Source organism: Hemicordylus capensis, chromosome 2, assembly GCF_027244095.1.
Source record: "Hemicordylus capensis ecotype Gifberg chromosome 2, rHemCap1.1.pri, whole genome shotgun sequence".
NCBI classification, from domain to species: domain Eukaryota; kingdom Metazoa; phylum Chordata; class Lepidosauria; order Squamata; family Cordylidae; genus Hemicordylus; species Hemicordylus capensis.
The window spans coordinates 416219092-416232882 of record NC_069658.1 but is presented as its reverse complement, the minus strand read 5'-3'; the positions used below and the strand labels follow the sequence as shown (position 1 = coordinate 416232882).

The following is a 13791-nucleotide window of genomic DNA, read 5'->3' as shown; positions in this document are numbered from 1 at the left end:
TTCCGCCTACACTGTGTTCCGCTTTCGTCCTAGGAATTGGCGGGCGAGCTAAAGGTACTCTGGTCTGCCCTGGCCTGGCGGCAGTCAGCTCCAATCGTAAGCAGTTGTTTCCCCATGGAAAGAACTGGAGGGAATTCTTTACGGAGAAGCAGCTGCACTGACAGTAGGTTTGCACTAATTCCTCTCTTCGTATGTGGTGCGTTTTTAAAGTCTGGATTCAAAACACTGTGAGAAAATTGTGACTGTATGAAATCCTAAACACATTTACTTCGGAATAGATCCCATTCAGCTCAATAGGGCTTCTTTCCAAGTAAACATACAGGGCTGAATTGTCGGCTCACACCTATTTTCCTCAAATTGACTTGAGATCAGGCAAAACGTATCTACACTATAGTATAGTGTACCAAACCGCTCTTGTCGTCCTGTATTTGTATAGCGCCATGACGCTTTACCAAGAAGGAGAGAACAGACCCCCGCCCTTAGGGGCCTACTACAATCTAGAGATCTACGTAACACAGGAAGGGGAGGGGAAACCAGCAAACACAATGTTATTCCAAGTACTCGTACTTGGGCTTAGTTAGCAGCTCATGGGGACTGGTGAATACTTGCTAGGCAGCATATCCCATTGAGCAGCTCTCAGTGGGACCGGGGAACTACAACCCGATACTATTGAACTTAAGAGCCTGAAACCAAACGGGGATGCTGATACCGCGCAGCGTGCTGGGCAAGTCAACAGGGAGGAGGAAAAGAAAGAGCAACAGGAGTGGTGCGCTCAGGCGTTGGATCTCGAGTGACGGAGAAGCACGTGACGTCTCCTCACTGTTACGCGCCCGCCCGCAGTGCACCATGGGAAGGTGAGGGTTCGTCGAAGAGGCCGCCATTTTGTGTCTGTCTGAGGCGGGAGCGCGGAGTTGTGGTCGGTCGTGGTGAAGCTTCCATAGTTTCCGTATCAGAGCCGTCGTCATGGGTCGGAAGAAGAAGAAGCAGTTGAAGCCTTGGTGCTGGTATCCTTTTCCACTGGTGGAAGCGGCCGGGCGGGCTCCATCTGGAAGCGGGAGAGCGGGCTCGGCGGCCTGCCTCGGCTCTGGTTTCCTTCCCCTTAAGAAGTGGGGCGCCTGGCGGCCTACTCCGTCCCTGACCAGAAAGACCCCGCTTGGGCCGGAGCAGCTACTGATCTCCTCCAGCCCTTTAGTTCCAGTGTTCCCGCGACACCACCCTACTCCAGTCGTGACCCCTGGAGTGAGTGGCCTAGTCCAGGGAAGAGGAAACTGGCCCCCACTTGCCTCCTCCGCCTCCCCTACCTCGCGCGCGCGGCCTGCGCGTGCCTCTTCCCGTTCTAACGCGATTCTGGGTAGAATTAAAAGAGGTGCCTTCTACAGGGGTGGCTCTCTCCGATTTAGCGAGGAGAGCGACTGTACCAATCCAGCCCCGGCACAGCATTTCTCCAGTGGTGGTTGCTGGTATCTCCCTTGTGTGTTTTTATGTGGATTGTGAGCCCTCCCCCCCCCCCTAAGAATTGGAGCGCCTGGCGGAACAGGACACCACCTTGTTCCTTTTTCTTATGTAGACAGGTTTGAGAACCTTTTTGTTGTTGAAAAATGGTGTGTGTGTGTGTGTGTGTTTGTTTGTGTGTAGAGAGAGAGAGCTGACAGCATTTCAGCTGGCCACTGCAGTTATGCCTTCAGTTGAGCTGCTGTTTCAGCTGACTGCTGTAGCTATGCTTTCGGCTGAGCGGCGAATGTTTCACTAGCCACTGTAACTCTGCCTTCAGCTGTGGCTTCAGCTGCAGATGTTACAAGGGGATAATATTTCTCCCCAAGGCATTAAAAAGTACACATTTTAATGCCTTGGAGATTAACATTATCCCCTTATAATATCTATAGACAAAGCCACAGTTGAAAGGCATAGCTGCAGTGTCCCATTAAAATGTTGGCAGCTCTATTGATATTTATATACTGTTTTTTAGCAAAGAAGTTCTCAAAGAGACTTACGTAGAAAAAGAGATGAGATGGTTCCTGGTCCCAAAAGGACTCTCAACCTGTATAAAACACATGTGTGCATGGGAGACACCAGTAACAGCCACTGAAGGGAATGCTGTGCTGGGATTGCATTTCAGCAGATCTAGCTGCTCTTAGCCTGACTTGAGGGTGTGTGTGTTTTGTTTTGAGGGTGGGGGGCTATCTTTTCTGCTCAGTTGGCCTTTAGGATCTGTTGTGTTTCCCCCCTGCCACTATTTATTTTATTTATTGTTAGATTTTTATACCTCCTTTCATTAAAAGGTGCCACTATTGGGGCAGGTGATCTAGTTATTACAAATCAAGAAGTTCAAGTACTGGGATGTTTCTTTGAGCATTGAAAACCCTATTCCTTCTACACTGCTACCTTTGGTGTTAGTTATAAGATGAGTGTATCTATCCACACTCTTGACTAGTTCTGTTTGATGAACTTCTCTTCCCAACTCTAATAATTTTTATTTTTTGTAAAATATTTTGCTTTGACACTTCTGTTTATTTCCTTGTTTTCTCCTCCCATCACCATTAGTCAATTTGTCTTCAAAGCAAACAGAAATCCTTGTAGCAGAAACACTGAGAAAGGAGAAGATATGAGATCAGCAAGAACTGATCAGCTGAAATAAGTCTTTTGAGTATAGGGGTAAGGGGTAGAAAAAGGAGGAGTATATTTCAGATAAATTTTCTACTTTACTTTCTTTTCCTTGGCATTTAAAGTGGTGTGCTGTGAAGATATAAAGGACTTGGTTATGTAACAAAGACTAATGGTGTTTTCTCATATTTTTAAAATTGTGGCGCCCGGTCCCCAGCTGGCTGCGCGGGGCTGTTCCCTGCAGCCTCTGTGCAGCATCGGCAGCACCGCTGGGAGAGATAATCAGGCTGTGGGGAAGAGCACCGCAGCCCTGCATGGCTGAGACCAGGCACCACACTCGGAAAAGCAGCAGGGAGCAGTAGGTAAGGAGCTCCTTACTGGCTCCTTAAGGGAACCTTTCCCCTCCCCGACAGCCCATGCACAAGCCGATTGTGCACATCTCTAGAGAGTAGTTTTAGCAGGCAGACCAAAGCTCAGTATGACAGAATGCTTGTACCTTCTGCCCATGTGGAGAGGTGGGGGGAGGTGTCTCTCACACAGAGTTTTGGAGAACACTGATGCTGCTTCTGCCATTTCAAAAGGCCAGCATGGCATAAGGCACATGCACAGAAGACTTGGGGCAGAAGTAGGATAAGTATTGGCACAGATAATGGCTGGCTCCTGAGCCACATCAAAATTGGGGAACCCTGACTTGTAGCTTCAACTTCCCCACTCCATGGTATACTTTAATATTTCATCATTAGACACCATTGCTTGAGATATTTTGTTTTATAACCTTGCTGGTGCTCTTAGCAGCATACTAGTAAAAGTGTATGTTTGCAATCTAAACACCATATGCCCTCTGGTCAAAAGAACTAGAGTGTAAAAAGTGGGATTAGTAATTTTAGAAAAGTATATTTCAAACATTCAGAACTTTCACATCTTCTTTGCTTTCCTTAAGAATGGTTATAGTAATTTTGAACTGTGCATATATTTAATTTGGTAGATATGCTTTGATATTTTGCTTTCCTTAACAGTCTTGAATAGGTATTGTAACAGGGATTTTGATGATGAGAAAATTCTTATTCAGCACCAAAAAGCAAAGCACTTTAAATGTCATATATGTCATAAGAAACTGTATACAGGGCCTGGTTTAGCCATACACTGCATGCAGGTAAGTGCTCAAGTATATCCAAATGGCCTGCTGTGAAGCGATATAGTAATGTTTCTTAATCTTTATATTCTTAGCAATATAAAGAGCTCCTGGTGGCGCAGTGGTAAAACTGCTGCTCTGTAACCAGAAGGTTGCAAGATCGATCCTGACCAGGGGCTCAAGGTTGACTCAGCCTTCCATCCTTCCGAGGTCGGTAAAATGAGTACTCAGAATGTTGGGGGCAATATGCTAAATCATTGTAAACCGCTTAGAGAGCTCTGGCTATAGAGCGGTATATAAATGTAAGTGCTATTGCTATTGCTAATATTTAAATACATCTTGCCTTATTTGACAAATACTGCTGCCAGATTTCAGAAGCAGTTACATTAATGAAGACCCAGTAGAGTGTTCTGTGGTTGAGGGGGATGGACAGTACTTGTCACTACCTGTGGAAACTGTGCATTAAAAATTTCACAAGGAAAAACCTGCCCTCCTCTTTTTTAAAGATCCCGCTCGCCACTCCTTTCCCCCTGGTGCTGCTCCCATCCCTAATTTTAGCTTTTGGGCATGTATTCTATTTCATAAGCTACAGGGGAATGTGTTAAATAGCCTTTATGCATGTTGCCAGCTCTCTTTAAAAATACATGTTACGTTCATAGATGCATTCCACTTCACATCTCTTTGTAATCAGTGTTTCCTCTAAGGCGTGTGCATGCTCACAAGTTTTTTTATGTCCACTCGTAAATTTAGATCCCGCTCAAGTTGAATCAGGAAGGCCCCACTCTGAATGCATGTGTGCACACATTGCCTTAATACTGCCACCCAGAACAAAACTCATTCTGCACACAGATGAAAAAAATTAGAGAGAACACTGTTAGTAATCTCTTTCCTATACTTTTTTCCAGTGACCATGGTAGAGGGTATAACTCTCTATTAGGGGATTGGGCAATTCTCATCACATAGGATGCTGGAAATCACACACCTCTGTTGTCTTGGATGACTGGTTCTAGCCTGCTCAATGTGGAAATCAGTCCTAAAGCTTGTTGGTTAGGGTATTTGCTTGATGTGTGTGTGTGTCTCTCTCTCTCTCGCACACATATGATGACAGAAACCTTTGCAATAGTTGACTTTCCTGACCTTGCTCTTCTGATAGTCTTTTAAACACCTTTCAACTTTTTATTTATAGCATTTATATACTACTTTTTAGCCTGAGCCCGCCAAAGCAGTTTACATAAAAGCATTCAGTCCATAAGCATTGATAAAAACCAGCAGAGAAGAGTAAACAAAGAGACTTTTAAAGTGCTAGGTCCTTACATGTTGCTCTCTTAAATCAAGTCCTTTGATAGGCTGTGTCTGCCTCTCCCCTCAAAGCAAGGTGACCCCTGATATTTCATCAGAGACAGGAACCACTTCAGCTGGTACATGGGGATCTTGGAGCTATGTTAAGATTACATTAAGCTTTGCCCTTCATTTCATTATACCATTATTCTGAGCACGTGCAAAATTGTTAAGTGACATGTTTACTCATATATATTGCATGTCAGCTTGACCGTGTGTCCATCTTGGCCTTTCTCATCGTTAACAGAGTTTGGCAGTTTAGTATTAGATAGGCAGATGTTACACTGGGTTGTTTCCCTGATATTCTTTTCCTAACTGCAAGAAATTGCAGTTATTCCACAGAATAGTTGCAAGCCAGTGGACAAAGTGGAGTGCAGAGATTCATTGTGCACACTATGTGCAGAGCAGCATACATTCCCCTTCATGTCCCCTTGAAGCAACACTTGGAGGAAAGCTGCTCCCTGTATGGAATGCTTGATGTGATGGTGTCTGGACAAGGCTGTCTTGTCTGATTTGCCCAGAGTACTAAATTATTATTATTATTATTATTATTTTATTATTATTTTTACATGTATATCCCGCTCCTCCTCCAAGGAGCCCAGAGCGGTGTACTACATACTTGAGTTTCTCTTTCACAGCAACCCTGTGAAGTAGGTTAGGCTGAGAGAGAAGTGACTGGCCCAGAGTCACCCAGCTAGTGAATGAGGATTTTAACTCGGATCTCCCCGGTCCTAGTCCAGCACTCTAACCACTACACCACGCTGGCTCTCTAAATATGATTGTAACTTAACACATTAGGATTCCCTGGTCCAGTCCTAGTTTTTTGACATTAAAACTATGTTAACAACTATGACTGCAGTCCTGTGCATGCTTATCTCCAAGTAAGTCCCATTAAATAGTAGGATTTGCTCCTGAGAAAATAGTCATAGGATTGTGCTGTAAGGCTTCCATGCTAAGCACACTTCATGGGGCATAATGTAATTTAGTGTGATTTATTTCTGAGCAGATGTAGTTAGGATCATGTAGCATATATGCTACATGATCCTAACTATCTACTCAGAAGTAAATTAATTCTTAATTCTTTAATTCTTAAGTCTTCTATATAAGAATTAAAGTTACTTACCATTAACCTACAAACAAATCTTGATTAGGAATTAAGATCTGGGATCAAAATAATTGCATAAGTATCTCCTCATGCCTAAGGGGCTATGGGCTTTTGTTTCTTACCCAATAACCATGGGTGCAGCTACATTTAAAAAAAAACACCTGAGAGATTTGTCAAAACAAGTTTGTGACATGGCATGGGAAGCTTGCTGTTAAAAGCAAAATTGCTTTGAGAAGAATCCCACTAGGCATGCCCAAGTCTCTGGTCACTCCTAAAGTAGTTCTTTGGATCTCAGTTATAATCTATAACTTAAACCACTAGATAGGAATAAGGGCTAAATGTAATATTTTGTTTAAACTTTTAGACCTAGCTATGCTTTTTGATTTAGAGTAGCTTTAATTGCATTTATTTAGTCTAAATTGCTACCATACAGCTGTAAGTTGCTGCATAATGAACCTCTCTAAGGAATCCAGTCTAACTTGGCATTTTTTCCAGCATACTTAGTTGATTCCTTTCATGCTCAGTTGTTTGGGCCCACTTTTCAGAGACTTGCTAATACTAGTATTAGTAACTTGTTTTGGACTTTGCACTGTTTAGGTACATAAAGAAACAATAGATGCTGTTCCAAATGCTATACCTGGAAGAACTGACATTGAACTGGAAATCTATGGTATGGAAGGCATTCCAGAAAAAGACATGGATGAAAGGAGAAGATTGCTTGAACAGAAAACTCAAGGTAAATTGGTATAGTTTACAATTATCTGTATAGATTCCTTAAAACAGCATAATGTTTGTATCAGAGCAAACTCAGTGGTATGTTTTATGATAAGCAACATGAATGTAAATTTAAATGCTTATGAGTATTGTTCTGCAGAGGAAATTGGGTATGTTCAAGTCCCATTGAAATTCTTGTGACATTGAAGTCATGGTTGCTTGCTTGTCCATTAATGCAGTCTTTCTTTCTCTTTGTTTTAGTATGATACTGGAATATGACATAATTAAAACTAAAACTGAAATGCTGTTGATCTTAATTTCATTTCAGTTACTTCCAAAGTTGACTTTCAGAGATCCTCTGATGTAAATAGCGGGCAGGGTGGTTCCAAGTTGAAGTGTGTAAAATAGTAAATAGTAGTAATAATTAAAATTAATCTGGATGTAAACTCTTTTAGCAGAAAGCCAGAAAAAGAAACAGCAAGATGATTCTGATGAATACGATGATGATGAGTCTTCAGCTTCAACCTCATTTCAAGCACAGCCTGTGCAACCCCAGCAGGGATATATACCACCAATGGCACAGCCAGGTTTACCTCCTGTGCCAGGTGCACCAGGAATACCTCCAGGTAGCAGACCATTAAAGATGGAAGTACTCAAATGAAACATTGTTTTTAGACCAAATACAGTACAAATTTGTATTTTTAGAAATGGAACATTTTAATTTTTAAAACTAGAAATTTTATGAAAGTGCAACATGAATGGATATTGTAAGAATATATCAAACATATTGCGCTGTTTCAGAATTGTAATTAACTTTTTTAGGAAGAGAATGTGTGCATGTGTGTCTCCCTCACACACATGCCCTATTGATTGAAAGCAAAGGGTAAAAATAAAACTGAAATATACATAATAATCCAAGCAAAATCGAGTTATGAATTTTTTAAAAAGGCTGTCTAAGTTAGATCAAAACCAAAGCTGACGTTCTTATTCCATCTTGATCTACAAATGAAAGCAAAACTAAAACAGTGGTTTGGTATAGTTTCATTTCAAGCAAACACGGCAGTGTCTCACTTCTTTTATTGCATTGAGGAGGTTGGAAGTTCTTGTAGAAAACTAATTGTATACTGAGTTTTATATTCCTATAAGTCTAATTTCCCCATAAAGCTTTATTTCTTTGAATATGAACCAACACATTAAATGTGCTTTATTGATTTCCCCCCACCCCCCTAATAAAATATTGCAGTTCAAATACTGATAACTGTTAAGATTTAAGATATAGTACATAAAATTAACCTGGAATACTGTTTTTAGTTTTATTTACAAGCCAAACATATGAAATCAGTTCTATTTGTTTAGGGCTTTGGGGGAAATTCCAAATTCATAATTTATCAGAAAACCCACATTACTAGCCTAGGTACCAATCATGAAAATGATGACATTTTTGCTGGTAAATGTGAGGAGTACAAAACCAATACAAAATCTAAAATTGTTCAGAAAATATTAGATGGGAATCGCAAACTATATCAGGTAGTAGCCACCATGGTGCTTGTGGAAGGACTTAAGAGGAGAGCTAGACTTGTGGTAGCAAGCATGAATTGTCCCGTTTGCTAAGCAGGGTCCACCCTGGTTTGCATTTGAATGGGAGACTGCATGTGTAAGCATTGTAAGATATTCCCCTTAGGGAATTGGGTAGCTCTGAGAAAAGCATCTGAAGCTCCAAATTCCTTCCCTGGAATCTCCAAGATAGGGCTGAGAGACTCCTGCCTCCAACCTTGGAGAAGCCGCTGCCAGTGATCTGGTAGTACTGGAATAGATGGACCAACAGTCTGACTAGTATAAGGCAGCTTCCTATGTTGACTTCTTGTGGTTGTGGTGCCATGGACACAAGAGATTGTGCAAGAGGTTGCACTAGTTTGGAGCAGCTGAATTTATTTGCCACAATCACTTGCTACATTCTTATGCTAGTACAACAGCATTTATGCTAGTGCTAGACTAGTGTGAATGCTAACCATTTCTAAAATGAGGTGTTTGGTGGTGTGTCCCCCCCCCCCCAACAAAACAAACCTGTTTTAGACTCTAGCAGGTTTCACTGAATTTGGCCTTAAAGCAAGATGCTTGTCCTCTTAATATCAAAATCAGATGTTCTGACTTTCACTCTTTTTATGTAGAGGCATCACGTATACCCCTCAAACAATCCAATAGCTGTCAGGTTACTAAATTAGTTCTGCCTGTTCTGCTAGTTAATACACACTAGCACCTTCACAACCCTGTCCCTGTTGGAGTTTTAAATAGCATTTTTGGAGCTGCATTGTCCTTCCTTGAACTGCATTTGAGCATAGTAAACATGTAAGGAAGAAACTTGTGTTTTCTGTTTGCAAAACAGATTGTAACAGTTGAATACTGTAACAGTAGATTAGAGCTGGGTGGGGGGAATTTCTTATGCTGCTTTGGATTATGAAATGTTATGATACTGCTATAATAGGACTCTGGATCTAATGCTTGGGAGAACTAATAGATATCGCTACGAATGCTGTTTCTCAAAGAACATGTACCTACAATGTGGATTTTCATTGCAAGCTGCTTTAGGAGCTAATTCTGTCTGAACATCAGGTTATACCTCTAATAAACTGTTTCCACTTTCAGGTATACCACCATTAATGGCAGGTGTTCCACCAATGATGCCAGGAATGCCTCCAGTGATGCCTGGAATGCCACCTGGGTAAGTACAAGAAGTGGATTAATAGCATGGCTCTTACTTTGGCAAACAGGATCATATTTTCACATATATTTTCTATCCCCAGATTTTGTGCTATTTTTTAAAAGCTAAAGAATACATGGAGATCACTATTGTTATAATTGTTATAATAACATAATTGTTATAATAAAAGAGCCAGCGTGGTGTAGTGGTTGGAGTGCTGGACTAGGACTGGGGAGACCCAAGTTCAAATCCCCATTCAGCCATGAAACTAGCTGGGTGACTCTGGGCCAGTCACTTCTCTCTCAGCCTAACCTACTTCACAGGGTTGTTGTGAAAGAGAAACTCAAGTATGTAGTACACCGCTCTGGGCTCCTTGGAGGAAGAGCCCCTGGTGGCGCAGTGGTAAAACTGCCGCCCTGTAACCAGAAGGTTACAAGTTCGACCCTGACCAGGGGCTCAAGGTTGACTCAGCCTTCCATCCTTCCGAGGTCGGTAAAATGAGTACCCAGAATGTTGGGGGCAATATGCTAAATCATTGTAAACCGCTTAGAGAGCTCCGGCTATAAAGCGGTATATAAATGTAAGTGCTATTGCTATTGCTATATACATGTAAAAAAATAAAATAATAATAATAATAATTGTGTCCCTAACATTTGAGAGACTGACTTTTATTCACTTGAGGCAATTCCAAAAATTGATTGCTTCTCATTCAGTAAAAGGTACAGTTGTGCCGTCTAGTCGGTGTCAACTCCTGGCGACCACAGAGCCCTCTGGTTGTCTTCGGCAGTGTACAGGAGGAGTTGACCACTGCCATCTCCCACGCAGTATGAGATGATGCCTTTCAGCATCTTCCTATATCGCTGCTTCCCGATATAGGTGTTTCCCATAGACTGGAAAACCTGCCAGCAGGAATTCGAATTTTGAACCAGCAACCTCTTGCTCCCTAGGCAAGTTATTTCCCCGCGGCGCCATTAGGTGGCTTTGAAGTTAGTCTGTATAGGATTTCTAAACTTTCCAGTGGAGGTGTGTTTGTGTTTTTTCTTTGCTCTCCTATCTATTACAGACTCATAGTTCCTAAAACAATGACTGACATCTAGATTTATGCTAGAGTGGGGTTCAGAGGAAAAGAGAGATTGGTAAAAATTGCTGCCTCTCCCCCGCACCAAAACAGCATTAGTTTGGATGTTAGCCAGTAGTGCAAGGTCTATTATGCTCAACAATTATTAGAAAACTTGGATGCAAAATTGACTGTTTCCATACTTTGACTTAGTACTAGATGGCATGGAGTGACCCGAACAGGGCTGCTGTGGATAGCTACTCAAATTGGGAATTCTTTAGACTTCTCAATTGATTAAAATCATCAGACAACATATTGAGAAAACTCTATACCATTGTTCTTTATGGCAGGTTCCATGTTCATGCTAGTCTTTGTTTTTAATAGGATGATGCCTATGGGCGGAATGATGCCTCCAGGGCCAGGAATCCCACCTCTAATGCCTGGTATGCCACCAGGTAGGTCAGGGGTGATGAATCCATACTGTGGTGAGAGCTACTTTTTTGTTTGTTTTTTAAGCTGGATATCAATTGCTATAGTTATTGTTCTGCACAAAAATCAAAGATGCAGAATTTATTTATTTATTTAACATGATTTTTATACCGCCCAAAACGCAAGTTCTCTGACATTAAAGTGCAGTCATTGTCCACTTTGTTTTATGGCAGTTTGAAATTCCCCTTAATGCTGCTCTTAGAACTTTGACTACAGTTGTGTTAAGACTCATTATGAAAAGATTGTGATACTGGGCCCATAGCATAACTGGTACTCAGTAAAAGTTTTGGTTTGTGATAAAGTTCTTGATGCAAATGGAGCTAAATAAGAAAAAAAAATTTGAATGGCTCATATTTGTATCAGTCTCAGAAAAACCTTAACTTCAGCAGCACCGACAGTCACAAATTAATTTGGTGTCTTCTTAAGTTGATTAATGCCACCATCTTGTTAATGGTAAAGAGAATAACATCCTATTTCCCCAAAATATAGTAGGAATATAGGAACAAGAAGCCCTGGTTATTTTATTAATCATTTAAAACTGTGATCAGCCAAATTCCTGAGCAGTGACCATTTGTGTAGTGCAGTGATTCTCAAACTTGGGTCCTCAGGTGTTATTGGACTTCAACTCCCATAATCCCCAACCAAAGGCCACTGAGGCTGGGGATTATGGGAGTTGAAGTCCAATAACACCTGAGGACCCAAGTTTGAGAATCCCTGGTGTAGTGTGTTAAGTTATTGCTATATTGTCATGTGCTATATAGAGAGATGGACTGAATCTCTCCATTTTATGTTCTGAAAAAGGTTTGGACCTCCATCTCCCATTTGCAGGTCTGCCCAAGGTACACATTCTGTTCTGATTTAGTTAGCAACAGAATCCAACAATTTTCCTAACACAGTTGGCCAAATTATGCATACACAAATAACTCCTGTGCAGTTGTGGAACAATGCAACTGCACCACGCAAATACTAGGGTTTCTGTATGTGTAAGCTATACAGAAGTATAGTTCTGTGCAGAAGCATAAGGAAAAACTTCCACACCTGCAGTGGAGTCTGCCATATTCTTGACCAGTTACTTTTTGTCTTGGGCAAAACTACAGATCCCTCGCTGAATTCAGCTTATATTTGGCTATCCTAGCAGTCTGTCTAGGGACTTGATTATATGATGTGCTTCAGACCTTAACCCCTGGGTAAAACAGTAAATGTTACTCAGGCATTTTCTCTGCTTGAACTGAAAGTCTTGTTTAGCACTGTTAGGTTGTTTCGACATATCTCAGAAAGACAGGCTCTTAGTCTTGCTTGCAAATTTATTTATTTATCATATCTCTCCTGACATATGCATCCCTAGGCGGTGTACATCAGTTAAAATGCAACAAATAAAAAACAGGATAAAATTATTAAAACAATTTTGATAGAAAACCAGTTAACATTAATTGAAAGCCTGAGAAAAGAGGCTCTTCTTAAGGGTCTTTTTAAAAACAACCTATGATGGAGAAACTCTGATTTTAACAGGGAGTGCATTCCAGAGAAGCTACAGAGAAGGCCCAGGGCCAAGTAGCCACCAAGCAAGCTGATGGTAGCCGTAACCAGAGCTCCCCAGATGATCTTAATAGGCAGGAGGGTTCATGACGCGCTGTCTTGAACCCCCTGGACCCAAGCCATTAAGGGCTTTATAGGTAATAATCAGCACTTTGTAATCTGGATTGAGATCCATAAGAATGGGTAATGCACCTGTGCAAGACCCACTCAGTAACATGCCGCAGCTCGTCGAGGTGACCAAGCCCCACTCCCACGCCTTCAGTGTGCTATTTAAAGGCAGCTAGGCACCATGTTCTTCAGTTCTTTTCTGACCGCCATTGCGTGCAGTCCTCGGGCTGTTGCTCCTCGTCGGACTGGTTTTCCTTGAGAGTTTATCTGAGAAAGAAAATAATTAAAAAACGGGCTGATTATTGGCTTTGACTGGGAACAGTGTTTTTTCGAGTACCCTGGTGTTATCTGTATATTGGAATAACTTCCAGAATTTGCTGGCGTTAATTGGATTGTTTGGAACAGACTTTGACAATGAATTGGATCACACTAAGATGGCTGAGAAGAAGCGGACTTTCAAGAGATGCACTGGCTGTAACAGCAAGTTCCCTTCAAAGGATCTCCACGACTTGTGCTTAATCTGGTTAGGAGATTAGTCTCTTCCTGCAAGATCTGCCTGTCCTCCTTGAAGCAAACTAGAAAAAACCCGGCTTTGCAGCTTGGCACCACCATTTATGATGAGGTGCTAAGTCCACTGTATTGTGCTCTTCTCCCAAGCACAGTAGGCAAGCTTCGTGGTGATCCGTAGAGGGCAATTTTGCGCAGCACTTCACACAGCGCTTGAATGTTTTTTTAGCTTCCATCTCAACTCTTCCCATATGTTGTTTAGCAGTCCGAAGTCAAGTACCAAATGAGCCGTCCAGACAGCTGATAAAGTAGTCCATTATGCGATCTCTATCCGTAAATCCGTTCCGTAGGTCCAAAATCCGATAGACAACTGTATCTTTCTACAAAAACAAGTCCACTAACAAAATTCTGTACCGTTTACAGTCCTAAGTCGTTATTGTTAAATCTCAAGTAATAAGTATATCTCTGCTACCAAGGAGACTAAACGAGGTCTGAACGCTGTGGCG

At 41.7% G+C, this 13791-nt stretch overlaps 1 protein-coding gene across 17 annotated transcripts in view; it reads left to right on the top strand.

Annotated features, from left to right (window-relative positions):
- Nucleotides 1–560: 560 nt before the first annotated feature.
- The window catches only part of ZNF207 (zinc finger protein 207), a 33697-nt gene continuing 20466 nt past the window's right edge, over nt 561–13791 (top strand). For 10 of the 17 annotated variants that reach the window (XR_008317013.1, XR_008317011.1, XR_008317007.1 and 7 more), the window contains exons 1-6: nt 573–1004; nt 3628–3754; nt 6774–6912; nt 7346–7516; nt 9534–9609; nt 11030–11130. Coding sequence is in view for 8 of the 17 variants with exons in the window: in XM_053299926.1 (XP_053155901.1) it covers nt 964–1004; nt 3628–3754; nt 6774–6912; nt 7346–7516; nt 9534–9609; nt 11030–11130 (655 nt within the window). In the remaining 9 variants the exon portion in view is untranslated. Of the gene's footprint in view, nt 1005–3627; nt 3755–6773; nt 6913–7345; nt 7517–9533; nt 9610–11029; nt 11131–13791 lie in introns of all 17 variants that reach the window. The other 7 variants (XM_053299930.1, XM_053299933.1, XM_053299928.1 and 4 more) reach the window with 7 other exon arrangements.